General features: G+C 47.4%; 1 protein-coding gene and 1 long non-coding RNA gene across 4 annotated transcripts; one reads left to right on the top strand and one right to left on the bottom strand.

The window, feature by feature from the left end:
• LOC126988455 (charged multivesicular body protein 3-like) lies at window positions 1-26,690 on the top strand. Of its 3 annotated transcripts, none has more exons than XM_050846581.1 (6): window positions 1-152; window positions 3,288-3,348; window positions 7,656-7,835; window positions 8,244-8,455; window positions 15,871-15,958; window positions 25,908-26,690. In XM_050846581.1, the coding sequence occupies exons 1-6, from the start codon at window positions 108-110 to the stop codon at window positions 26,147-26,149; spliced, it is 828 nt and encodes a 275-aa protein (XP_050702538.1). In that variant the 5' UTR covers window positions 1-107; the 3' UTR covers window positions 26,150-26,690. The 3 variants fall into 3 exon arrangements, with proteins under 3 accessions (XP_050702538.1, XP_050702541.1, XP_050702540.1); XM_050846583.1 differs by lacking the exon at window positions 1-152 and adding an exon at window positions 234-280; XM_050846584.1 differs by lacking the exon at window positions 15,871-15,958.
• On the bottom strand, window positions 720-3,277 carry LOC126988457 (uncharacterized). Its single transcript, XR_007741965.1, has 3 exons — window positions 2,456-3,277; window positions 1,918-2,103; window positions 720-1,009 (listed from the first exon to the last, which is right to left on the bottom strand). It is a non-coding gene; the product is annotated as an uncharacterized LOC126988457 (long non-coding RNA).

The raw sequence follows: 26,690 nt of genomic DNA, 5'->3' as shown, positions 1-26,690 counted from the left end.
AATGTCCCTCTGAATGGTCGCCGCCGAAGCCAGAGTCATCGGCAGGACACACCAGGCTGACTCCCTCCGCGGGTGACATTTTCTCTCCTTTTCCTCGTTTTTCCGCCATGGGGCTATTTTCCAAGAGTCCATCCAAGAACCCCAAGGACCAGGTGAGGCACTGAGGCTACAGGCACGCGGAGAGCCATCTTGCCATAGTGGAAATAGGAGAAATACGGAGAAATAGTCACTTCCGCTAGTTCGTCTGTCCTACCTCCCTAACCTCGCCTCCCCTCCAATGGTTTATCCTTTTTGCGTTTTGCCGCCCAGACATTGGCCTTGACGGGGTGTTCAGAGGATGTAATGGATGCTTGTTATATTGTTAAGCTACAGGCACGCGGGGAGCCATCTTGCCATAGTGGAAATAGGAGAAATAGGGAGAAATAGTCACTTCCGCTAGTTCGTCCGTGATGTCTCCCTAACCTCGCCTCCCCTCCAATGGCTTATCCTTTTTGCGTTTTGCTGCCCAGACATTGGCCTTGGCGGGGTGTTCAGAGGATGTAATGGATGCTTGTTATATTGTTAAGCTACAGGCACGCGGGGAGCCATCTTGCCATAGTGGAAATAGGAGAAATATGGAGAAATAGCTGCTGGTCTGCCTCCCTAACCTCGCCTCCCCTCCAATGGTTTATCCTTTTTACGTTTTGCCGCCCAGACATTGGCCGTGACGGGGTGTTTAGAGGATATAATGGCTGCTTGTTATATTGTTAAGCTACAGGCATACGGGGAGCCATTCTGCCATAGTGGAAATAGGAGAAATAGCCATTGGTCTGCCTCCCCTAACCTCTCCTCCCCTCCAATGGCTTATCTTTTTTGCGTTTTGCTGCCCAGACATTGGCCGTGACGGGGTGTTTAGAGGATATAATGGCTGCTTGGTATATTATTAAGCTACAGGCACGCGGGGAGCCATTCTGCCATAGTGGAAATAGGAGAAATACGGAGAAATAGCCGCTGGTCTGCCTCCCCTAACCTCGCCTCCCTTCCAATGGTTTATCCTTTTTGTGTTTTGCCGCGCAGACATTGGCCTTGACGGGGTGTTTAGAGGATATAATGGATGCTTGGTATATTATTAAGCTACAGGCACAAGGGGAGCCATCTTGCCATAGTGGAAATAGGAGAAATAGCCACTGGTCTGCCTCCCCTAACCTCGCCTCCCCTCCAATGGTTTATCCTTTTTGTGTTTTGCCGCGCAGACATTGGCCTTGACGGGGTGTTTAGAGGATATAATGGATGCTTGGTATATTATTAAACTACAGGCATACGGGGAGCCATCTTGCCATAGTGGAAATAGGAGAAATAGCCACTGGTCTGGCTCCCCTAACCTCGCCTCCCCTCCAATGGTTTATCCTTTTTGTGTTTTGCCGCCCAGACATTGGCCTTGACGGGGTGTTTAGGGGATATAATGGTTGCTTGTTATATTGTTAAGCTACAGGCATACGGGGAGCCATCTTGCCATAGTGGAAATAGGAGAAATATGGAGAAATAGCCATTGGTCTGCCTCCCCTAACCTCGCCTCCCCTCCAATGGTTTATCCTTTTTGTGTTTTGCCGCCCAGACATTGGCCGTGACAGGGTGTTTAGGGGATATAATGGCTGCTTGGTATATTATTAAACTACAGGCATACGGGGAGCCATCTTGCCATAGTGGAAATAGGAGAAATACGGAGAAATAGCCACTGGTCTGCCTCCCTCACCTCGCCTCCCCTCCAATGGTTTATCCTTTTTGTGTTTTGCCGCCCAGACATTGGCCTTGACGGGGTGTTTAGAGGATATAATGGTTGCTTGTTATATTGTTAAGCTACAGGCACAAGGGGAGCCATTCTGCCATAGTGGAAATAGGAGAAATACGGAGAAATAGCCGCTGGTCTGCCTCCCTCACCTCGCCTCCCCTCCAATGGTTTATCCTTTTTGCGTTTTGCCGCCCAGACATTGGCCTTGACGGGGTGTTTAGAGGATGTAATGGTTGGCAGTGATATTGTTAAGCTACAGGCATACGGGGAGCCATCTTGCCATAGTGGAAATAGGAGAAATATGGAGAAATAGCCACTGGTCTGCCTCCCCTAACCTCGCCTCCCCTCCAATGGTTTATCCTTTTTGCGTTTTGCCGCCCAGACATTGGCCGTGACGGGGTGTTTAGGGGATATAATGGATGCTTGTTATATTGTTAAGCTACAGGCACAAGGGGAGCCATCTTGCCATAGTGGAAATAGGAGAAATAGCCATTGGTCTGCCTCCCCTAACCTCGCCTCCCCTCCAATGGTTTATCCTTTTTGCGTTTTGCCGCCCAGACATTGGCCTTGACGGGGTGTTCAGAGGATGTAATGGCTGCTTGGTATATTATTAAGCTACAGGCACAAGGGGAGCCATCTTGCCATAGTGGAAATAGGAGAAATAGCCATTGGTCTGCCTCCCCTAACCTCGCCTCCCCTCCAATGGTTTATCCTTTTTGTGTTTTGCCGCCCAGACATTGGCCTTGACGGGGTGTTTAGAGGATGTAATGGTTGGCAGTGATATTGTTAAGCTACAGGCAAGCGGGGAGCCATTCTGCCATAGTGGAAATAGGAGAAATACGGAGAAATAGTCACTTCCGCTAGTTGGTCCGTGATGTCTCCCTAACCTCGCCTCCCTCCAATGGTTTATCCTTTTTGCGTTTTGCCGCCCAGACATTGGCCGTGACGGGGTAGCCTGGTACCATTCACACTCTGCCTCTGTGGTGGATAGTGGAGTGTTTCCCATGTGGTATTGGTGTGCTGGATATCCCCTCCCAAGGTGCAGGACTTTACATTTTTCCTCACTGAACTGTACCAGCCACTTTTTGCTCCACTCCTGTAGCTTGGGGAGGTCTGCTGCTAGGAAATCCGTAGTCGTGGGGTTAAGTGATGGTGGTTGGCTGTGGAGATAGGGAACATTATTATTATTATTATTACTATTATTATTATTATTACTATTATTATTATTATTATGAGGTGAATCAGGTAGAGAGGGAGGCATGGACACACTGTAAGCCGGCCATCCGCCAACCCAAAACACACCTGCAAGAATCCATGGCCGGGACTTTCATGTTATTTACTGTAATTCCATTCGCCAAAAAAAAAAAAACGCTCGTAAACAAAAACATATCATTGGCGTGTGTTTGATATGTTTTACGAGGATGACCCTAAGCCTACTGGTGTTATAGGCGTTAACGTAAAAAAAAAAATGACCGAGCGACTGACCTGACCTGACCTTCCTTTTTTCCCCCTCCCGCAGGTCAATGAGTGGTGCAGCAAGATCAGGAAAGAAGGCTACGTCCTCGACCGCCAGATACGAAGTGAGTGTTTGCGCTTGCTGATAGTCAATTTTTTTTATTATTTTCTGATTTTTCTTTCTTCGATGAGGGATGGGAAAGGAAATTAAGGGAAGGAAAGGTGAGTGTGTGTTTACCTCTAGTATATGGGTCGCCAGTAGTGTGTGGTGTCCTGCCAAGGAGGGGCGTTGGCGATGGATGGCTGTCCAGGGCGATAGCAGTGAACAGCAGACTTGCTGAGCACTGTGAACGCAATGGGTGGCTGTTCATCGACAATTGGGACCTCTTCTTTGGCAGCGATGCCCTCTACGCCCGTGACGATATACAATTGACGTTCACGGGTTTTGAGGCTCTCTCAGACTCCCTTGAGCGAGCACTTGGTACCCTGAGGGATTTTTTAGTATAGGCGAGGGGGGGAGGAGTAATGGGAGAGGACATCTAGCTCATAATACAACCAGGCAGCTTAGAAGTAACTATAGGGGAGTAACAGAGGGCGGGCTAAGAATCTTCTATACTAACAGCAGGAGCCTCAGAAACAAGATAGACTTACTAAGGGGTGAAGCTTGTTCAGAAAATTTTGACATAATAGCGATCATTGAGACATGGATAGAAACTGCCAATAGAAATTTTAGATTAGAATTTGAAATAACGGGTTATCAGATATTTCACAAAGACAGAAGGGGCAGAAAGGGAGGTGGAGTTGCGCTATATGTTAAAGACTCACTTAAATGTTTAGTTAACAATTCACTCAAAACTAACATGGATTCAGAATCGGTTTGGGTGGACGTTTACAAAGGGAAAGAAAAACTAATTCTAGGAGTTCTGTACAGGACACGACTATATTACTACAGGAGATTGGCAGGGCGAGTATGAATAGAAATGTCTGCGTAGTGGGGGACTTTAATTATAGGAATATAGACTGGGAAGACCTAGTGGGTGACCTGGAAGCTGAGGACTTTCTTGAAGTTACACAAGATAATTTCCTTAAGCAGGTAGTTACTGAGCCTACCAGAGGAGATAACACATTAGACTTAGTCCTAACCAATAATGGGAACTTGCTACGTAAGTTGGAGGTGGGCGGAGAGCTAGGAAATAGTGATCACAGAACGGTTCGTTTTAGCTTAGAGTGGGCGGTAACCTGCAAACCAAACCCATGGAGTGTTGGTGTCAGATTTTAGAAGAGCAAATTACGAGGGGCTTCGAAGAAATCTTGAAGGGGTAAACTGGGATAATTTAGGGATACATGTGGGCCAGAACTGTGGGTTGGAGAGCCAGGAGAACCAGGTAGAAATGTCTTACATTAATTTAGTTAGAGTAATAGTAGAGGGGCAAGGACAGCATATACCCCAGCGAACACTTAGAAAGGAAAACAATGACCCGAAGTGGATGACTCGTGGACTAAAACACGAGATTGGGTTAAAGAAGGGAATTTATCAGAAAATAAAGAATGGTGAAACACATCTAGGGGCCAGTATGTCGAACTATCTAGATTAGTGAAGAAAAACACCAGGATAGCAAAAAGGAACTATGAGATCAAAGTAGCAAATGAGGCGAAAAGTAATCCTAAGGGCTTCTTTCAGATGTATAGAACAAAAACACGGGAGAAAATTGGACTGCTGAAAACACACAGGGGAGCTAGTGGAACATTAAGAAAACACGAGCACATTGTTGAACGACTATTTCCTTTCAGTATTCACACAGGAGGATCGAACGACTGTACCGGAAAGGGTTCAGGTGTACGAGGGCGGGGATGGCGATAAATTAAGGGATATGATCATTACCAGGCAAGTAGTTCAGGATGAGATAGATAAGCTTAAGAAGAACAAGTTGCCAGGTCCTGACGGGATATTTCCGAGGGTATTAACCCGGTAGCAGCGACGGGCCAGATTTGTGGCTTTACCGTGTACCAGCGATGGGCCAAATTTCTGCCCTGATATAAACCTACCAAGATAGATGATGCATAAACTGATCACACATGCGTTGATATATATTATGAAATGGTTTGCGTGAGTGATGATTCTTTCTCATTATTCTGCTTAGAGGGACCTTTAACCTAACCTGACCTAACCTAACCTAACCTAACCTAACCTGACCTAACCTAACCTAACCTAACCTAACCTGACCTAACCTAACCTGACCTAACCTAACCTAACCTGACCTAACCTGACCTAACCTGACCTAACCTAACCTGACCTAAGAAACATGACCCCCACAGCTACCGGGTTAAAGGAATTAGGTGATGTACTCAGTGGCCCACTAACCGACATCTTTAAGATATCGGTAAATACTGGCTATGTGCCGAGCCTATGGAAAGTAGCTAATGTGACGCCGATTTTCAAAAAGGGGGACAGGTCGGCTGCTTCAAACGATCCCCCAATTAGCTTAACATCGGTTATAGGCAAGATGCTGGAGTCCTTAATAGCCAGGAACATAGCTTAATTCAAGACCCTCAGCATGGGTTCACAAAAGGTAGGTCATGCCTCACTAATCTCTTGTCCTTGTACAGTAAAGTATTTGAGGCGGTTGACAGAGATGAAAATTATGATGTAATCTATCTTGATTTTAGTAAAGCGTTTGACAAAGTTCCTCACCAACGACTGTTGCTTAAATTACAGGCTCACGGAGTAGAGGGTAAAGTTTTGAACTGGGTCAAGGCGTGGCTTAGCAATAGGAAGCAAAGAGTGCAAATCAATGGTAAAAGATCTGACTGGGGATGTGTTACGAGTGGGGTCCCACAAGGTTCGGTATTAGGTCCACTTTTGTTTATTATTTATATCAATGACTTAGATACAGGAATTAGTAGTGATGTCAGTAAGTTTGCAGATGATACCAAGATCGGTAGAGTAATTGAGTCGGATCAGGACGCTAGTATTCTCCAAGGTGAACTCAACAGATTGTATGACTGGGCGGATAAATGGCAGATGGAGTTCAATGTAGTGAAGTGCAGTATTCTGAGTGTAGGTAGGAACAACCCCTCACATAACTATTGCTTAAATGACACTCTCATAAGCAGGTCTGGGTGCGAGAGGGATTTAGGGGTCTTAGTGAGCTCTGATCTCCGTCCAAGGGCACAATGCATTCAAGCTAGAAATCGAGCTAATAGGGTACTGGGATTTATTTCAAGGAGCGTAAGCAACAGAAGCCCTGAAGTCTTCCTCAAACTATATTTAGCATTAGTTAGACCTCATCTTGACTATGCGGTTCAGTTCTGGTCACCTTACTGTAGAATGGATATCAAAATGTTAGAATCGGTGCAGAGGAGGATGACTAAGATGATTCAGGGGTTGAGAAACTTGCCATACGAGGAAAGACTCAAACAGTTAAACTTGCATTCTCTAGAAAGGCGAAGGGTGCGTGGAGACATGATCGAGGTTTATAAATGGATGAAGGGCTTTAATAAGGGAGACATTCATAAGGTTTTGTTGGTAAGAGAACCGGGTAGGACACGAAGTAATGGGTTTAAACTGGATAAATTCAGATTCAACAGGGACATAGGCAAAAATTGGTTTACTAACAGGGTGGTGGATGAGTGGAATAGGCTTAGCAGTCATGTGGTGAGTGCCAATACAATTATCACATTAAAAAATAGATTAGATAAATTCATGGACAGTGATATTAGGTGGGGTTAGATACACGGGAGCTTAGGGTCAAAGGAGCTGCCTTTTATAGGCCTACCAGCCTCTTGTAGACTCCTGCGTTCTTATGTTCTTATGTTCTTATGGCTGTTCATTGAGTCACTTCAGGGAAGGGAAGGGAAGGGAAGGGAAGGGAAGGTGAGTGTGTGTTTACCTGTAGTATATGGCTGTTCATTGAGTCACTTCAGGTAAGGGAAGGGAAGGGAAGGTTAGGTAAGGGAAGGGAAGGGAAGGTTAGGTAAGGGAAGGGAAGGGAAGGTTAGGGAAGGGAAGGGAAGGTGAGTGTGTGTTTACCTGTAGTATATGGCTGTTCATTGAGTCACTTCAGGTAAGGGAAGGGAAAGGAAGGGAAGGCAAGGTGAGTGTGTGTTTACCTGTAGTATATGGCTGTTCATTGAGTCACTTCAGGTAAGGGAAGGGAAAGGAAGGGAAGGCAAGGTGAGTGTGTGTTTACCTGTAGTATATGGCTGTTCATTGAGTCACTTCAGGTAAGGGAAGGGAAAGGAAGAGAAGGTGAGGAATGGGAAGGGAAGAAACTTGGCTTATGAAGACAGGCTGAAGCATTTAAATCTACATCTAGAAAGGCGAAGGTTGCGTTATTTAAAAAACGCATGAACCAAACTCGCGTAAATCGAGAGTTATCTTTAATTGCGTTCCTACCCAGCATCGCCTAACCCCTTCCTCTCCCCCCCCCAGCCATACAGCGCGAGGAGGAGAAGGTGAAACGCAGCATGAAGGACGCAGCCAAGAGGGGCGATAAGGATGTGTGTCGCGTGCTGGCCAGGGAGGTCGTGCAGGCTCGGAGGACCATCGGACGGATTTACACCAGCAAGGCGCACCTCAACTCTGTGCAGAGCCAGATGAAGGGACAGCTGGGTGAGAGAGAGAGAGAGAGAGAGAGAGAGAGAGAGAGAGAGAGAGAGAGAGAGAGAGAGAGAGAGAGAGAGAGGGGGATCTTTTCCTTCCATTCTATTCTCTTCCTTTCCCTTCCCTTCCCTTTCCTTCCCTTCCCTTCCATTCCTTTCCCTTCCCTTTCCTTCCATACCTTTCCCTTTCCTTCCTTTCCCTTCCCTTCCCTTCCTTTCTATTCCCTTCCCATCCCTTCCCTTTCCTTCCTGTCCCTTCCATTCCCTTTCCTTCCGTTCCCCTTCCCTCGCATCTCTTCCCTTCCCATCCCTTCCCTCACATCCCCACACCTTCCCATCCCTTCCCTCACATCCCCATACCTCCCCACACCTTCCCATCCCTTCCGTCACCTACTCACCCCTTCCGTCTCCCCCACAGCCACCCTCCGCGTCGCCGGCTCGCTCCAACAATCAACAGAGGTCATGAAAGCAATGCAGGAGTTGGTGAAGCTGCCGGAGATTAGCAAAACGATGCAGGAACTTAGCCGGGAGATGTGCAAAGCTGGGATCATGGAGGAGATGCTGGAAGATACTCTGGATACCATGGAGCCAGAGGAGATGGAGGAGGAGGTGCAGGCGGAGGTGGATAAGGTTAGTGGGTGGAGGGAAGTGTGTGTGTGTGTGTGTGTGTGTGTTGTGAAGCTTGTATGTTGTGACGGTGTTCCTGTCCGTCTGAAGGGAAGGGAAGGGAGGGGAAGGGAAGGAAAGGAATGGGAAGAAATGCTGAAAATATGTATCGTGAATCATGTATTTTGTGACGCTGTTCCTGTCTGTCTCTCCCACACATATGCCTGTCTGTCTATAGCCCACACATATCTGCCTGTCTGTCTGTCTATAGCCCACACATATTTGCCTGTGTCTGTCTATAGCCCACACATATCTGCCTGCCTGTCTGTCTGTCTGTCTGTCTATAGCCCACACATATCTGTCTGTCTGTCTGTTCTCTCATAAGCAGATGGAGTTTCAACGCTATTTTCTAAGCAGCTATTCCTTGTGGTCAGCCTGTCGTGTGTTCCTGCGCCTATACTTGTGTGATGGTTTGTGGCGTTTGTTTAATTGTTTATGTTTTGTGGGGGAGGTAGAGAGAGGGAGAGAGCGGAGGGAAAGGGAGGGAGAGAGGAGGGAGAATGTAGTTAAGGATTAGGAGAGGGAGGGAGAGAGGAGGGAGAATGTGGTTAGGGATTAGGAAAGGAAGGAAGGAAGGAAGGAAGGAGGGAAAGATATATGGAGGAAAGAAAGAAGGAAGGAAGGAAGGAAGAAAGAATGAAGGAAAGAACAGAAGATAAGGAGTATTGTGGTTAAGAAAAGGAAGGAAGGAAGGAAGGGAGAAAAGAAGGAAGGGAAGCAGAAATAAAGGAAGGAAGGAAGAAAGTGAAAAGAAGGAAGGAAGGAAGGGAAGGAGAACAAAAGGAAGGAAGGAAGGGAAGCAGAACAGAAGGAAGGAAGGAAGGAAGAAAGAGAGAAAAGAAGGAAGGAAGGAAGGGAAGGAGAACAAAAGGAAGGAAGGAAGGAATGAAAGCAGAAATAAAGGAAGGAAGGAAGAAAGAGAGAAAAGAAGGAAGGAAGGAAGGGAAGCAGAACAGAAGGAAGGAAGGGAAGCAGAACGGAAGGAAGGAAGGGGAGCAGAAATAAAGGAAGGAAGGAAGAAAGAGAGAAAAGAAGGAAGGAAGGAAGGGAAGGAGAACAAAAGGAAGGAAGGAAGGGAAGCAGAACAGAAGGAAGGAAGGAAGAAAGAGAGAAAAGAAGGAAGGAAGGAAGGGAAGCAGAACAGAAGGAAGGAAGGAAGGAAGGGAAGCAGAAATAAAGGAAGGAAGGAAGAAAGAGAGAAAAGAAGGAAGGAAGGAAGGGAAGCAGAAATAAAGGAAGGAAGGAAGGGCGAGTGAAGGGAGAAAAGAAGGAAGGAAGGGAAGCAGAACAGAAGGAAGGAAGGAAGGAAGGAAGGGAGGGAGAGTGAAGGGAGAAAAGAAGGAAGGAAGGGAAGCAGAACAGAAGGAAGGAAGGAAGGAGAACAAAAGGAAGGAAGGGAGGGAGAGTGAAGGGAGAAAAGAAGGAAGGAAGGGAAGGAGAACAGAAGGAATGAAGGATGGGTGGGTTGTCCGCTCACACACAGTGGTAACAATGAGAACTGGCACGGAGGACCCACAGACACACCAAACCCACAGCAGCTTCTCCCTTCCATACAACTTCAGCAACACATCCATAATTTGGGTAATGGCACCACAAGCCACGACAGCCCTTACGTTAGCAGACGACGCCACGTTGATACAGGGCAGGTGCTTTGTTTACGTTGTGGATATGGATACGGGCAACCGACCTTCGCCATGTGTGACGCAGAGTTGCCGGTTGCCCTAGCTGGCGCCAACACAGTGGGAGGAAAATAGCCCAGTGTGACACCAGCAACGGTCATTGTGATACCACCTTAAGGCAGTGAAGCCGCTGATTGGGTGAGCGTCGGCGATGATGTCATTGGACTCCCAGTGAATCGCAAGCGTGTTTTCAGAACTGTCAGCTAATCGTAAGTCAGCCGCCTTCAACTGCAGCTTCAAAATGACCTGTTAATTCTCTCTCTCTCTCTTGCACTCTCTCTCTCTCTTGCACTCTCTCTCTCTTGCACTCTCTCTCTCTCTCTCTCTCTCTCTCTCTCTCTCTCTCTCTCTCTCTCTCTCTCTCTCTCTCTCTCTCTCTCTCTCTCTCTCTTGCACTCTCTCTCTCTCTCTCTCTCTCTCTCTCTCTCTCTCTCTCTCTCTCTCTCTCTCTCTCTCTCTCTCTCTCTCTCTCTCTCTCTCTCTCTCTCTCTCTCTCTCTCTCTCTCTCTCTCTCTCTCTCTCTCTCTCTCTCTCTCTCTCTCTCTCTCTCTCTCTCTCTCTTGCCTCTCTCTCTCTCTCTCTCTCTCTCTCTCTCTCTCTCTCTCTCTCTCTCTCTCTCTCTCTTGCCTCTCTTCCCTCTCTTCCCTCTCTTCCCTCTCTTCCCTCTCTCTCTCTCTCTCTTGCACTCTCTCTCTCTCTCTCTTGCACTCTCTCTCTCTCTCTCTTGCACTCTCTCTCTCTCTCTCTCTCTTGCACTCTCTCTCTCTTGCACTCTCTCTCTCTCTCTCTCTCTCTCTCTCTCTCTCTCTCTCTCTCTCCATAGCCACAATGTTTGGAGGAGAACATCCAGTGATATACTACCTTTAAAGATAGCGAGCGCGACTCCGATGGTAAGTAGACGTGACCCATATGTTTCAAAGCAGCGCGAAACTTGGGGTGATAATGCGCGAAAGTCAGGATGGTAAGAATTTGAGACTAACCGCGAAACTCGTGGATAGCGCGAAACTCAGATAGCGCGAAACTCGGATAGCGCGAAACTCGGATAGCGCGAAACTCGGATAGCGCGAAACTCGGATACCGCGAAACTCGGATAGCGCGAAACTCGGAAAGCACGAAACTCGAGAGGATACTGTAGTGCGAGTCGGCCGCCTTACCTCGCCAACCAGTCACACCAGCGCCGATACTTGGATAATAGTGGATTTTTCTCGCATAAAACAAATACTTGGCACATTTAGGTTAGTTGCATATGAGCGAATTTGCATATTTCAAACTCACATATATTGAATACCCACAAATACCCACACACCAGCGCCGATACTTGGATAATAGTGGATTTTTCTCGCATAAAACAAATACTTGGCACATTTAGGTTAGTTGCTTATGAGTGAATTTGCATATTTCAAACTCACATATATCGAATACCCACGAATACCCACACACCAGCGCCGATATTCCGATAATAGTGGATTTTTCTCGCATAAAATGAATACTTGGCACATTTAAGTTAGTTGCATATGAGCGAATGTGCATATTTTGAATTCACATATATCGAATACCCACACACCAGCGCCGATATTCAGATAATAGTGGATTTTTCTCGCATTAAAACGAATACTTGGCACATTTAGGTTAGTTGCATATGAGCGAATGTGCATATGACGTTCTTCCATTAACAGCCTCCTTGCGTACCATTTTCCCCTCCCTAGGCAACCATGGAGTGTTACGAGTGGAGTCCCGCAGGTGTCAGGGGGGCTTCGTGGTGCAGTGGTTAGCACGCTCCGCTCACAACTGAGAGAGCCCGGGTTCGATTCCTGGGCGGAGTGGAAAAATTTGGGCGGCTTTTCCGATACCCTACGCCCCTGTCCACCCAGCAGTGAATGGGTACCAGGTATTAATCGGGGGTTGTGTCCCGTCTCCTGGGGTCTGTTCCCTTCTATAATTCCTTCCCCTTCTGTCTCTCTCCGGCATATGACCACAGATGTTGCGCCGACTAAACAAAACTTTCCAACTTTTTCCTGTCTCCTGGGGTCTGTTCCCTTCTATAATTCCTTCCCCTTCTGTCTCTCTCCGGCATATGACCACAGATGTTGCGCCGACTAAACAAAACTTTCCAACTTTTTCCTGTCTCCTGGGGTCTGTTCCCTTCTATAATTCCTTCCCCTTCTGTCTCTCTCCGGCATATGACCACGGATGTTGCGCCGACCAAACGAAACTTTCCAACTTTTTCCTGTCTCCTGGGGTCTGTTCCCTTCTATAATTCCTTCCCCTACTGTTTCTCTCCGGCATATGACCACAGATGTTGCGCCGACTAAACGAAACTTTCCAACTTTCCCGCAGGGGTCAGAGCTGGGTCCTCTGCTTTTTATTATTTACATCAATGATTTAGACACAGGAATTAGTAGTGATGTCAGTAAGTTCGCAGATGACACCAAGATCGGTAGGGTAATTCAATCAGACAGAGACGCTACCTTTCTCCAGGATGAGCATGACAGACTATGTGATTGGGCGGGGAAGTGGCAGATGGAATTCAATGTCAGGAAGTGTAGTATTCTGAGTGTAGGTAGGAATAACCCCTCACACAATTACTCCTTAACCCGGTGGTAGCAGCAGGGATCATGTTTCTTAATGGTCCCTCTAAGTGAGAAAAATGAGAAAAAATCACCCCTCACACAAACCATTTCATAATACATATCAAAGCATTTGTGATCAGATTATGTATCATCTATTTTAGGGGGCTTATATCATGGCACAAATTTGGCCCGTCGCTGCTACACAGTAAAGCCACAAATTTGGCCCGTCGCTGCTACACGGTAAAGCCACAAATTTGGCCCGTCGCTGCTACACGGTAAAGCCACAAATTTGGCCCGTCGCTGCTACACGGTAAAGCCACAAATTTGGCCCGTCGCTGCTACACGGTAAAGCAACAAATTTGGCCCATCGCTGCTGCACGGTAAAGCCACAAATTTGTCCAGTCGCTGCTACGGTAAAGCCACAAATTTATTACGTCGCTGCTACACGGTAAAGCCACAAATTTGACGTCGCTGCTACACGCAGTAAAGCTACAAATTTGGTTGTCGCTGCTACAAGTAAAGCTACAAATTTGGTCTGCTACACAGTAAAGCTACAAATTTGGCTGGTGCTACACGGTAAAGCCACAAATTTGGCCCGTCGCTGCTACACAGTAAAGCTACAAATTTATTCCGTCGCTGCTACATGGTAAAGCTACAAATTTGGCCCGTCGCTGCTACACGGTAAAGCCACAAATTTGGCCCGTCGCTGCTACACTGTAAAGCCACAAATTTGGCCCGTCGCTGCTACACGGTAAAGCCACAAATTTGGCCCATCGCTGCTGCACGGTAAAGCCTCAAATCTGTCCCGTCTCTGCTACCGGGTTAAGAAGAGGTTGGATAAAATCGTGGATAGTGAGGTAAGGTGGGGTTATGATTACTGGAGCTGCCTTGTATAGACCAACCGGCCTCTTGCAGACTCCTTATGTTCTTATGTTTTCCGATGTTTATCCCTGGGCAGTCATGTCTCTGTTGGTTTTATCTGTGAGAAGCAATTGTGGTTCAGGAGGAGGCACGCTTACATTGCCAGCTTCTTTGTACATAGCCAGCCTTTGTTCTCTCTTCTCCGAGTGTCCGTGTCTTTGGGTTTCTCGTCTAATGCCGTCCATGTTCTGTAGTGTTGGTGTGCTGGGAGCTGGGGTTACTCCACTCTGAGATGCAGTAGGGAAAGGTCAGGGAAAGACTCCACTCTGAGATGCAGTAGGGAAAGACTCCACTCTGAGATACAGTAGGGAAAGGTCAGGGTAAGGCCTCCACTCTGAGATGCAGTAGGGAAAGGTCAGGGTAGGGCCTCCACTCTGAGATGCAGTAGGGAAAGACTCCACTCTGAGATACAGTAGGGAAAGGTCAGGGTAAGGCCTCCACTCTGAGATGCAGTAGGGAAAGGTCAGGGTAAGGCCTCCACTCTGAGATGCAGTAGGGAAAGGTCAGGGTAGGGCCTCCACTCTGAGATGCAGTAGGGAAAGGTCAGGGAAAGACTCCACTCTGAGATGCAGTAGGGAAAGGTCAGGGAAAGACTCCACTCTGAGATGCAGTAGGGAAAGGTCAGGGAAAGCCCTTCACTCTGAGATGCAGTAGGGAAAGGTCAGGGAAAGGCTTCCACTCTGAGATGCAGTAGGGAAAGGTCAGGGTAAGGCCTCCACTCTGAGATGCAGTAGGGAAAGGTCAGGGTAAGGCCTCCACTCTGAGATACAGTAGGGAAAGGTCAGGGAAAGACTCTACCCTTAGATGCAGTAGGGAAAGACTTCACTCTGAGATGCAGTAGGGAAAGGTCAGGGAAAGACTCCACTCTGAGATACAGTATAAATTCATTGACCCAAATTTCAGTGGTTCAAAAATGCAGTGTTCCAAATTCTTGACAACAGAAAACAATAAATGCTCATTAAGTTTGAATTCTTGTTGAAAGTTGGAAAGTTTTGTTTAGTCGGCGCAACATCTGTGGTCATATGCCGGAGAGAGACAGAAGGGGAAGGAATTATAGGAGAAGGGAACAGACCCCAGGAGACAGGAAAAAGTTGGGAAGTTTGGTTTAGTCGGCGCAACATCTGTGGTCATATGCCAGAGAGAAACAGAAGGAGAAGGAATTATAGAAGGGAACAGACCCCAGGATACAGGAAAAAGTTTGAAAGTTTTGTTTAGTCGGCGCAACATCTGTGGTCATATGCCAGAGAGAAACAGAAGGAGAAGGAATTATAGGAGAAGGGAACAGACCCCAGGAGACAGGAAAAAGTTGGAAAGTTTTGTTTAGTGGGCGCAACATCTGTGGTCATATGCCGGAGAGAGACAGAAGGGGAAGGAATTATAGGAGAAGGGAACAGACCCCAGGAGACAGGAAAAAGTTGGAAAGTTTTGTTTAGTCGGCGCAACATCTGTGGTCATATGCCGGAGAGAGACAGAAGGGGAAGGAATTATAGGAGAAGGGAACAGACCCCAGGAGACAGGAAAAAGTTGGAAAGTTTGGTTTAGTGGGTGCAACATCTGTGGTCATATGCCAGAGAGAGACAGAAAGGGAAGGAATTATAGGAGAAGGAAACAGACCCCAGGAGACAGGAAAAAGTTGGAAAGTTTGGTTTAGTGGGTGCAACATCTGTGGTCATATGCCAGAGAGAGACAGAAAGGGAAGGAATTATAGGAGAAGGGAACAAACCCCAGGAGACAGGAAAAAGTTGGAAAGTTTTGTTTAGTCGGCGCAACATCTGTGGTCATATGCCGGAGAGAGACAGAAGGGGAAGGAATTATAGGAGAAGGGAACAGACCCCAGGAGACGGGACACAACCCCCGATTAATACCTGGTACCCATTCACTGCTGGGTGGACAGGGGCGTAGGGTATCGGATTGAAGGCAGGAAATTGTGGCCCCAAACAACAGTGCTCTCTTGAGGTTAGGCCGCTATGACCCCTGAGGACAGTGACAGTAACATAAATAAGTACATACACACAGACAAGATGGCGCCACTATAAACACTTGCCTGCGTCATGACGGGCTGGGGCTAACTACCATCCAGGCTATAGGCATAGACGTAAAAAAAAAAAATAGAATAGGCAATCCTCGAGTCACGACGGGGCTTCAAACCAACAGTTATCCCGGTGTGGTGTCGCCGGCCAGCTCCAATTTGTGTTTTCTTGGCCGCCAGAATTGGGAATACTGGTTCGTTGAGCTTCAGGCAGAGTGCACCAGCGAGGAGTGCTCCGAGGGCGAGGCTGAGGTGCTCTGGCATGCAGGTACACCACACACACTGCTTGTCATTATTGTTACAGGTAACTCTCGATATACGCGAGTATTGTGTGATTGAAGAGGTCGCGTAAATCAAAAACAATGTAAATCAAACAAGAGGTAGGTTGGCTCCGCTCAGGCCAGGATTTTTTCCACTGCCAAGGAACGATTACTGTCCTCCTTGAGTAAGTGGGATGGGGCGTGTGGCGTGTGAGGTCCTGGCAGTACAGGTAACTCTGGATTTACGCGAGTACTGTGTCCTTGAAGAGGTGGCATAACTCAAAAACAATGTAAATCAAACAAGAGGTAGGTTGGCTCCACTCAGGCCAGGATTTTTTCCACTGCCAAGGAACGATTACTGTCCTCCTTGAGTAAGTGGGATGGGGCGTGTGGCGTGTGAGGTCCTGGCAGTACAGGGAACTCTCAATTTACGCGAGTATTGTGTCCTTGAAGAGGTCGCGTAACTCAAAAACAATGTAAATCAAACAAGAGGTCAGTTTGTACCTTTATTGCCTACTGTATCGCTCTGACTCCTCTCCCTCTCGTGGTTCCTCCTCTGGCTGCCCTTCCCCTCGTGGTAGCACAGCAGCAAGGGTGTTGTTGTTGTTGTTGAGTAGCGTGGCAGCGTGGGTACTGTGTTGTTGTTCAAGTGGCGCGCGGGAAGAACTGAGCTCAGCTGTGTGGCCGTGTGAGTCCAGTTGCGTGAGACATCTGGTGGACACTCCGTAAAATATCGCGTATAAGTGAAAAAAAACGTGTATATTAAACATTAATTTGGATTTTGGACCACGCGGTATTTCAAAAACGCGTAAACCAAACTCACGTAAATCGAGAGTTATCTGTTTTATTATTATTATTATTATTATTATTATTATTATTATTATTATTATTATTATTATTGTGTCGTATATGATGAGGCATTGCAGTGGTGTTCAAAGGCTAGTGATTATTATTATTATTATTATTATTATTATTATTATGAGGTGACACTAAAAGCTGCTTCTCCGGCCGCCCCAACACCTGAGCTGCCGAGAAAGAGAACAGGAAGGTGAGAGAGAGAAGGAGGAGGAGGCTGAGAGGACATAGAAGTAAAGGAAGGGAAGAAGAGGAAGAGGAGGACAGTGAAGGAGGGGAAGAACAGAGGAGGAAGAGGAGTATAAAAGGAAGAGGAAGGGAATGAAGGGGAGGAAAGGAAGGGAAGGGAAGGGGAGGGAAGAGAAGGGAAAGAAAAGGGAAGGGAAGGGAAGAAAAGGAAAGTAAAGGAAGGAAGGGAATGGAGGGGAAGGGAAGGAAGGGAAGGGAAGGGAAGGGAAGGAAAGGAAAAGGAAGGGGGGGAGGAAAGGAAAGGAGAGAGAGAGAGAGAGAGAGAGAGAGAGAGAGAGAGAGAGAGAGAGAGAGAGAGAGAGAGAGAACTGACCACCTCTTTTGTGTGTGTGTGTGTGTGTGTTTGTGTGTCAGAGCTGGGCGCAACTTTAATTTTTTCAGGTGCAACATTTATTTATTTTTTTTATATTTTTTCTCGTTAAAACAGCCTAAACTAATATATACAGGTCATCCTCCTCCTCCTCCTCCTTCTCCATGTCCTCCTGGCCCATCCCCTCCAGGAGGTCAATGTTCTCTTTGAGGAACACAAGCACCTCAAAGTTGACCTCATTCAGGGAGGAGCTCTTGGCCCTGAGGATGTCCCCGGCTGTGCTGAATAGCCTCTCCACAGCTGGGGGGGTATTGTACTTAATGAACAAGGGCCAGTCTCACAGCCCAGTACAGCACGTTTGTAAGCTCCCCAACCAAACACAAATAGCCTCTTCCATTTAGCGTAACCCGTTTCTGGGTCGTGATCTGTAGAGTCCCTCGTAGAGTCCCGACAACCTAAGATTTGGACGCCATTATTGGGCCAGTGTTTTCACCGTGCTTTTCAAATGCTAACGCACGCTCTCGTGAAGAAAACAGGGCCAATAATGGTGTCCAAATCTTAGGCTGTCGGGACTCTATCTATCAAGGGACTCTACAGATCATGACCAAAGCAGATAACATAAATTACAGATCATGACCCAGAAACGGATGACGCTAAATTACAGATCACGACCCAGAAACGGATGACGCTAAATTACAGATCACGACCCAGAAACGGATGACGCTAAATTACAGATCACGACCCAGAAACGGATGACGCTAAATTACAGATCATGACCCAGAAACGGGTTATGCTAAATTACAGATCACGACCCAGAAACGGGTTATGCTAAATTACAGATCATGACCCAGAAACGGGTTATGCTAAATTACAGATCACGACCCAGAAACGGATGACGCTAAATTACAGATCACGACCCAGAAACGGGTTATGCTAAATTACAGATCATGACCCAGAAACGGGTTATGCTAAATTACAGATCACGACCCAGAAACGGGTTATGCTAAATTACAGATCATGACCCAGAAACGGGTTATGCTAAATTACAGATCACGACCCAGAAACGGGTTATGCTAAATTACAGATCACGACCCAGAAACGGGTTATGCTAAATTACAGATCACGACCCAGAAACGGGTTATGCTAAATTACAGATCATGACCCAGAAACGGGTTATGCTAAATTACAGATCACGACCCAGAAACGGGTTATGCTAAATTACAGATCACGACCCAGAAACGGGTTATGCTAAATTACAGATCACGACCCAGAAACGGGTTATGCTAAATTACAGATCATGACCCAGAAACGGATTACGCTAAATGGAAGAGGTTGAAAACACGACGAAAATTCCTTGTATAGTTTTTTTTTTATTTATTTATTTATTTATTTATTTATTTATTTTTTTTTTTTTTTTTTGTGTGTGTGTGTGTGTGTAGCAGAGGAGTCATTTCAAAGGCATAAAAAGAGGTAACAAATGTGAAAAATAAAAAAAACACTATACAAGGAATTTTCGTCGTGTTTCGTGCTTGGTTGGGGAGCTTACAGACGTGCTGGACTGGACTGTGAGACTGGCCCTAAGTCCCCCCGGTGGCTGCACTGTCGCCAGAAAGACTCATGCCCCTGTCCCCGCTCCTCGTCACAAACTCATCCATGTCTGTGTCTCAGTTTTTCCAGTCTGCAAAAGAACAAAAACTTTACGAGAATTTTCAGTAGATAACCACAAGGGCATCATCACCACTGACATCTCCGCCACTCGGTTTCCCTGACTAAAGTTTATGTCGGTATGTGGCGGCGGTCAGCTTGGCGGGGGGGGGCGGTCAGCTTGGCGAGGAAGGCAGTCAGCTTGGCGAGGGAGGCTGTCAACAGCGAGAGGCAGTCAACAGCGAGGAGGCGGACAGCAGCGAGGAGGCTGTCAACAGCGAGGAAGGCAGTCAACAGCGAGGAGGCTGTCAACAGCGAGGAGCGGACAGCAGCGAGGAGGCAGTCAGCGAGCGAGGCAGTCAGTCAGCTTGGCGAGGGAGGCAGTCAGCAGGGAGGCAGTCAGCTTGGCGGGGGAGGCAGTCAGCAGCGAGGAGGCAGTCAACAGCAGGGAGGCGGTCAGCAGCGAGGGAGGCAGTCAGCTTGGCGAGGCGGTCAGCGAGGAGGCAGTCAGCAGCGAGGGAGGCGGTCAGCAGCGAGGGAGGCAGTCAGCAGCGAGGGAGGGGAGGCGGTCAAGCTTGGCGAGGAGGCAGTCAAGCAGCGAGGCAGTCAGCTTGGCGAGGAGGCAGTCAAGCGAGGGAGGCAGTCAGCTTGAGGAGGCAGTCAGCTTGGCGAGGAGGCAGTCAGCTTGGCGAGGAGGCAGTCAACCTTGAGGAGGCGGTCAGCAGCGAGGGAGGCAGTCAGCGAGGCGGTCAGCTTGAGGAGGCAGTCAGCTTGAGGCAGGAGGCAGTCAGCAGCGAGGCAGTCAGCAGCGAGGCGGTCAGCAGCGAGGAGGCAGTCAGCTTGGCGAGGCAGTCAGCTTGAGGCAGTCAGCAGCGAGGGAGGCGGTCAGCTTGGCGGGGGAGGCAGTCAGCTTGGCGGGGAAGGCGGTCAACAGCGAGGAGGCAGTCAGCTGAGCGGAGGCAGTCAGCAGCGAGGGAGGCGGTCAGCTTGGCGAGGGAGGCAGTCAGCTTGCGAGGAGGCAGCGAGGCCGGTCAGCTTGGCGAGGAGGCAGTCAGCAGCGAGGAGGCGGTCAGCAGCGAGGAGGCAGTCAACAGTCAAGGAGGAGGCAGTCAGCTTGGCGAGGCGGTCAGCAGCGAGGAGGCGGTCAGCAGGCGAGGAGGCAGTCAGCTTAGCGAGGCAGTCAACAGGAGGCAGTCAACAGCGAGGAGGGTCAGCTTGGCGAGGAGGCAGTCAGCTTGGCGAGGGAGGCAGTCAACAGCGAGGAGGCAGTCAACGAGCGAGGCGGACAGCTTGGCGGGAGGCAGTCAGCTTGGGGCGGGGGAGGTGGTCTGGCGGGAGGCGGACAGCAGGGAAGGCGGACAGCTTGGCAGGGAGGCAGTCAACAGCAGGGGAGGTGGTCAGCAGGGAGGCGGACAGCTTGGCGGGGAGGCAGTCAGCAGCGGGGAGGCGGTCAGCTTGGCGGGGGAGGTGGTCAGCTTGGCGGGGGAGGCGATCAGCTTGGGGTGGGAGGCGGACAGCTTGGCGGGGGAGGCGGTCAGCTTGGCGGGGGAGGCAGTCAGCTTAGCGGGGGAGGCGGACAGCTTGGCGGGGAAGGCGGACAGCTTGGCGGGGAAGGCGGACAGCTTGGCGAGGGAGGCAGTCAGCTTGGCGAGGGAGGCGATCAGCTTGGCGGGGGAGGCGAATGGGCTCAGTGTTGCCACTCACTCACTCGCTCGCTCACTCACTCACTCACTCACTCACTCTTCACCTCATCCCAGTAGGCTTTCATCCGCTTCCTACCAGCCTCACTCCAAGCTACCGTCTATCTCTTGCGTTTGCCCACAATGTCTGATGTAAGAAAAATGCACCAAAAACCAGTATCAGGACACCTCTTGACACCTCTCCTCCCGAATTTGACCTTGCTTTCGGCCGCCTCTTCAGATTCTTCTATGGGAGCAGCGATTAGCGGGCTTTTTTTTATTATTGTGTTTTTTTTGTGTGCCCTTGAGCTGCCTCCTTTGTTGTAAAAAAATAAATAAATAAATAAAGGAGAATACGAGAAACAGCGCATGTGAGGGGCAGCATCGTGCGTCCTCCCTCTCTAGAAAATCAGCGCAGTGTCTTGGCTCTTGTGGGGATCTGGAAACTATCGTACAGTGCCATCAGTACATGTAATCGTGGGGGTGTGGAAACTATCGTACAGTGCCATCAGTACATGTAATCGTGGGGGTGTGGAAACTATTGTACAGTGCCTTAAGTACATGTAATCGTGGGGGTGTGGAAACTATTGTACAGTGCCTTAAGTACATGTAATCGTGGGGGTCTGGAAACTATTGTACAGTGCCATCAGTACATGTAATCGTGGGGGTGTGGAAACTATCGTACAGTGCCATCAGTACATGTAATCGTGGGGGTGTGGAAACTATTGTACAGTGCCATCAGTACATGTAATCGTGGGGGTCTGGAAACTATTGTACAGTGCCTTAAGTACATGTAATCGTGGGGGTGTGGAAACTATCGTACAGTGCCATCAGTACATGTAATCGTGGGGGTGTGGAAACTATTGTACAGTGCCATCAGTACATGTAATCGTGGGGGTGTGGAAACTATTGTACAGTGCCATCAGTACATGTAATCGTGGGGGTCTGGAAACTATTGTACAGTGCCATCAGTACATGTAATCGTGGGGTCTGGAAACTATTGTACAGTGCCTTAAGTACATGTAATCGATACTGAGGGAATTGTGGAAACTATCGTACAGGGCCATCCAGTACATGTAATCGTGGGGTGTACAGTGAAGTACTATGTTTTGGAAGGTCAAAGTGAGTAGTTTCATGAGTGTTTTTTAATGTTCTACTGGCACAGAGGAAGGGTCAACTACTTGTACCAGGTCACAGTACATGTAATCTCATTTCATCAACAGTGTGTTGCTCTGTCATGTTCAGTTTAAGTCACTCAAAGAAGGTCAACAGGGTCATGAAACTATTGGAAACTCACAAAGCTCTTGTCAGTTGTGTGTTTCTTTTAGGTTCATGGCACAGAAGAAGGTTAAACTACCACCAGGGTCATGAAACTACTCTGAAATGCCCACACTCCTACGAAAGCATTGTCAATTGTGTGTTTCTTTAGGTTCACGGTACAGAGGAAGGGTCAAACTACCACCAGGGTCATGAAACTACACCTGAAATGCCCACAACTCCTGAAAGCCTTGTCAATTGTGTGTTTCTTTAGGTTCCATGTACAGAGGAAGGTCAAACTACCACCAGGGTCATAAACTACTACTGAAATGCCACAACAACCCTGAAAGCCTTGTCAAATGAGTGTTTCTTCAGGTTCACGGTACAGAGGAAGGGTCAAACTACCACCAGGGTCATGAAACTACTCCTGGAAATGCCCACAACTCCTACGAAAGCCTTGTCAAATGTGTGTTTCTTCAGGTTCATGGTACAGAGGAAGGGTCAAACTACCACCAGGGTCATGAAACTACTCCTGGAAATGCCCACAACTCCTACGAAAGCCTTGTCAAATGTGTGTTTCTTTAGGCTCACGGTACAGAGGAAGGGTCAAACTACCACCAGGGTCATGAAACTACTCCTGAAATGCCCACAACTCCTACGAAAGCCTTGTCAAATGTGTGTTTCTTAAGGCTCATGGTACAGAGGAAGGTCAAACTACCACCAGGGTCATGAAACTACTCCTGAAATGCCCACAACTCCTACGAAAGCCTTGTCAATTGTGTGTTTCTTTAGGTTCATGGTACAGAGGAAGGGTCAACTACCACCAGGGTCATGAAACTACTCCTGAAATGCCCACAGCTCCTACGAAAGCCTTGTCAATTGTGTGTTTCTTTAGGTTCATGGAGAGGAAGGGTTCACTACCAGTCATGAAACATGAAATAACTACTCCTACAGCTCCTACGTAAGCCTTGTCAAATATGTTTCTTTAGGTTCATGGCACAGAAGAAGGGTCACGCTACCACCAGGGTCATAAAACTACCCCTGGAAAGGCCTACAACTCCTACGAATGCCTTGTCAAATATGTGTTTCTTTAGGTTCGTGGCACAGAAGAAGGGTCAAACTACCACCAGGGTCATAAAACTACACCTGGAAAGGCCTACAACCCCTTAAGCCATGTCAAATATGTGAACTTGTAAGACGAAATTTTTTAAATACAACCCTTAAAGATTAAAAGCCACCAAGGCGCTCTTGCACCTGGCAACACGGCCCAGCACCTCCGCCGAGGGCTGACAGATTCAGATTGAGATTTAAAAAAAAAAATAACTTCCAACCGAAAAAATACCTTTCCCTGTAAACTAAACAAAAATATCGAGATTTTATGAACTCACAGGGTGGCCTAATGGATTTTAATAAAGACAAAACCATGTGAGTTTAATAGGCTATATCAATATGACCTTTAAATTTGGAACCAAGGCTAAGTTTACGCACAATGGTCCAGTTTTTACTTATAATATTTAATGTTAAGCATGTTAAAGGTAGAAGGCTGTTAGATTTTAATTACAGCTTAACACAATATTGCAATAAGCGTTAATATTAAAACACCTAAGAATTACATGTAGGTTGGTATTTAAAGACTATCGTTTCTCACATTAACAATTTCTAAAGGTCAAAGATGGGGTCAGTCAAGTTCTAATGAGTGTTTCTTCAGGTTCACGGTACAGAAGGGTCACACTACCACCAGGGTCACACAACTACTCCTGGAAATGCCCACAACTCCTACGAAAGCCTTGTCAATTGTGTGTTTCTTCAGGTTCATGGTACAGAGGAAGGGTCACACTACCACCAGGGTCATACAACTACTCCTGGAAATGCCCACAACTCCTACGAAAGCCTTGTCAAATATGTGTTTCTTTAGGTTCATGGTACAGAGGAAGGGTCACACTACCACCAGGGTCATACAACTACTCCTGGAAATGCTCACAACTCCTACTGGCCTTGTCAATTGTTTGTTTCTTTAGGTTCATGGCACAGAAGAAGGGTCACACTACCACCAGGGTCATTAAACTACTCCTGGAAATGCCCACAACTCCTACGAAAGCCTTGTCAATTGTGTGTTTCTTTAGGTTCATGGCACAGAAGTAGGGTCAAACTACCACCAGGGTCATGAAACTACTCCTGGAAATGCCCACAACTCCTACGAAAGCCTTGTCAATTGTGTGTTTCTTTAGGTTAGATTTTAATTACTTCTTACACTTCACAGTAATTTTCTGTCTTAGCCACAAGAAAAATATTATCACATATTAAAATGCGAGAAAATGAGATTAATTCACAGGATGAGCGCCACGAGGCATAACACATTCTCAAACATTTTTAACTGACAAGACAAGTTTAAAACATGGTTCACGCCTGAAAAGTCTGTGTAATTTTACTAATTTATAATAAAATTCAGTGACAACCTTTTTTTTGGTACGTTTAGGTAGGTTTATGTAACGTCAGTCTCTCATAATGTGAAGAATTTAATTTATCGTAAAAGAAAAGTTAAAAATCAGATAAAAATAAAGTTAGCTCAAACCCCCTCAAATTTGACATTTTTAGCCGAATCGGGCAAAGCCACTTTTAAACTAGCTTAAAACAGCCGTGGCAATCTCTTTAAAAAAAGTCGTCTTTGTTCCTGTTCAAAGTCACGGCAAAAGTCGCATGAAAACTGGTGATGTGACTTTGTAGTCTGACTTTTTCAAAACGTTTGCAACTTTTGACTTTGCGACTTCGAAATAGTGCGGCAAAGTCGTAACTCTGTGCCATGCCCAGCTCTGGTGTGTGTGTGTGTGTGTGTGTGTGTGTGTGTGTGTGTGTGTGTGTGTGTGTGTGTGTGTGTGTGTGTGGAAGGAAGGGAAGGAAGGGAAGGGAAGAGGAGAAGGAAGGAAGGGAAGGGAAGGAAGGGAAGCTCAAAGAAGATGAGGGAAGGAAAGGAAGGGAAGGGAAGGAAGGGAAGGGCAGAGGAGAAGGAAGGAAGGGAAGGGAAGGGAAGGTCAAAGAAGATGAGGGAAGGAGAGGAAGGAGAGAGGAACAAGATAAAGAGAGAGGAGAGGGAAGGGCAGAGAAGGGAAGGAAGGGAAAGGAAGGTCAGAGAAAAGGACTTGGGAGCAATGAGAATTCCATGCACCCTTTCTTCCATTCCCTTCCCTTTCCTTCCCTTTCCTTCCATTCCCTTCCCTTTCCTTCCCTTCCTTTCCCTTTCCTTCCCTTCCATTCCCTTTCCTTCCCTTCCCTTTCCTTCCATTCCCTTCCCTTTCCTTCCCTCCCATTCCCTTTCCTTCCCTTCCATTCCCTTTCCTTCCCTTCCATTCCCTTTCCTTCCCTTCCCTTTCCTTCCATTCCCTTCCCTTTCCTTCCCTCCCATTCCCTTTCCTTCCCTTCCATTCCCTTTCCTTCCCTTCCCTTCCATTCCCTTTCCTTCCCTTCCCTTCCATTCCCTTTCCTTCCCTTCCATTCCCTTTCCTTCCATTCCCTTTCCTTCCATTCCCTTCCCTTCCCTTCCCTTTCCTTCCCTTCCCTTCCATTCCCTTTCCTTCCCTTCCATTCCCTTTCCTTCCATTCCCTTCCCTTCCCTTCCCTTCCATTCCCCTCCTCTCCCTTCCATTTCCTTCCTTTCTCTTCCTCTCCCTTCTCCTTCCTTCCCCTTCATTCCCTTCCCCCCTTCCCTTCCTTCCTTTCCTTTCCCTTCCCTTCCCTTCCATTCCATTCCATTCCCCTCCTCTCCCTTCCATTTCCTTCCCTTCCTCTCCCTTCTCTTCCATTCCCCTCCATTCCCTTCCCTTCCCTTTCCTTCCCTTCCCTTCCCTTCCCTTCCTCTCCATTCCATTCCATTCCCTTTCTCCATTCCTTTCCTTCCTTCCTTCCCTTCCCTCCGTCACAGCCCCATACATTAACCAATCTCCACAATCACACCCCCCTATATTCCAGGTGCTGTTCGAGATCACCGCGGGGCAGCTTGGAGAGGCCCCGGAGATGGTCAAAGACGCCCTCCCCACACCGGCCGGCGCGACAGCTCTCGGCCCGGAGGAGGAGGAAGAGCCGCCGGAGGAAGATATGGAGGAGATGCGGACAAGACTAGAGGCATTGCGGAGCTGAGTGGCGGATGGGTGATGGCGGCTGTAGTGGGGGGGGTGGTGATGGGGGTGTTTGTGGCGAGGAGGTTCTTGTAGTGGTGGAAGAAATGCGAAGGAAAGGAAAGAAGAAAAAGAGGAAGAAGAGGAGGAGGAGGAAGAAAAGAATTACCAAGAAGAAACAACCATGAAATTAGAAAAAAAGAAGAGGAGGAGGAAGAAAAGGAGGAAGAAGAAAAAGGAAATTAAGGAAGAAAAGAATTACCAGGAAGAAACAACCATGAAATTAGAAGAAAAAGAAGAGGAGGAGGAAGAAAAGGAGGAAGAAGAAAAAGGAAATTAAGGAAGGACAGAATTACCAGGAAGAAGCAACCATGAAATTAGAAAAAAAAGAAGAAAAAGAGGAAGAAGAAAAAGGAAATTAAGGAAGAAAAGAATTACCAGGAAGAAACAACCATGAAATTAGAAAAAAAAGAAGAAAAAGAGGAAGAAGAAAAAGGAAATTAAGGAAGGAAAGAATTACCAGGAAGAAACAACCATGAAATTAGAAAAAAAAGAAGAAAAAGAGGAAGAAGAAAAAGGAAATTAAGGAAGAAAAGAATTACCAGGAAGAAACAACCATGAAATTAGAAAAAAAAGA

The sequence above is a fragment of the Eriocheir sinensis genome, chromosome 69, assembly GCF_024679095.1.
Source record: "Eriocheir sinensis breed Jianghai 21 chromosome 69, ASM2467909v1, whole genome shotgun sequence".
NCBI classification, from domain to species: domain Eukaryota; kingdom Metazoa; phylum Arthropoda; class Malacostraca; order Decapoda; family Varunidae; genus Eriocheir; species Eriocheir sinensis.
Note: the sequence above shows the minus strand (reverse complement) of the source record. Positions and strands in the feature narration are given on the sequence as shown.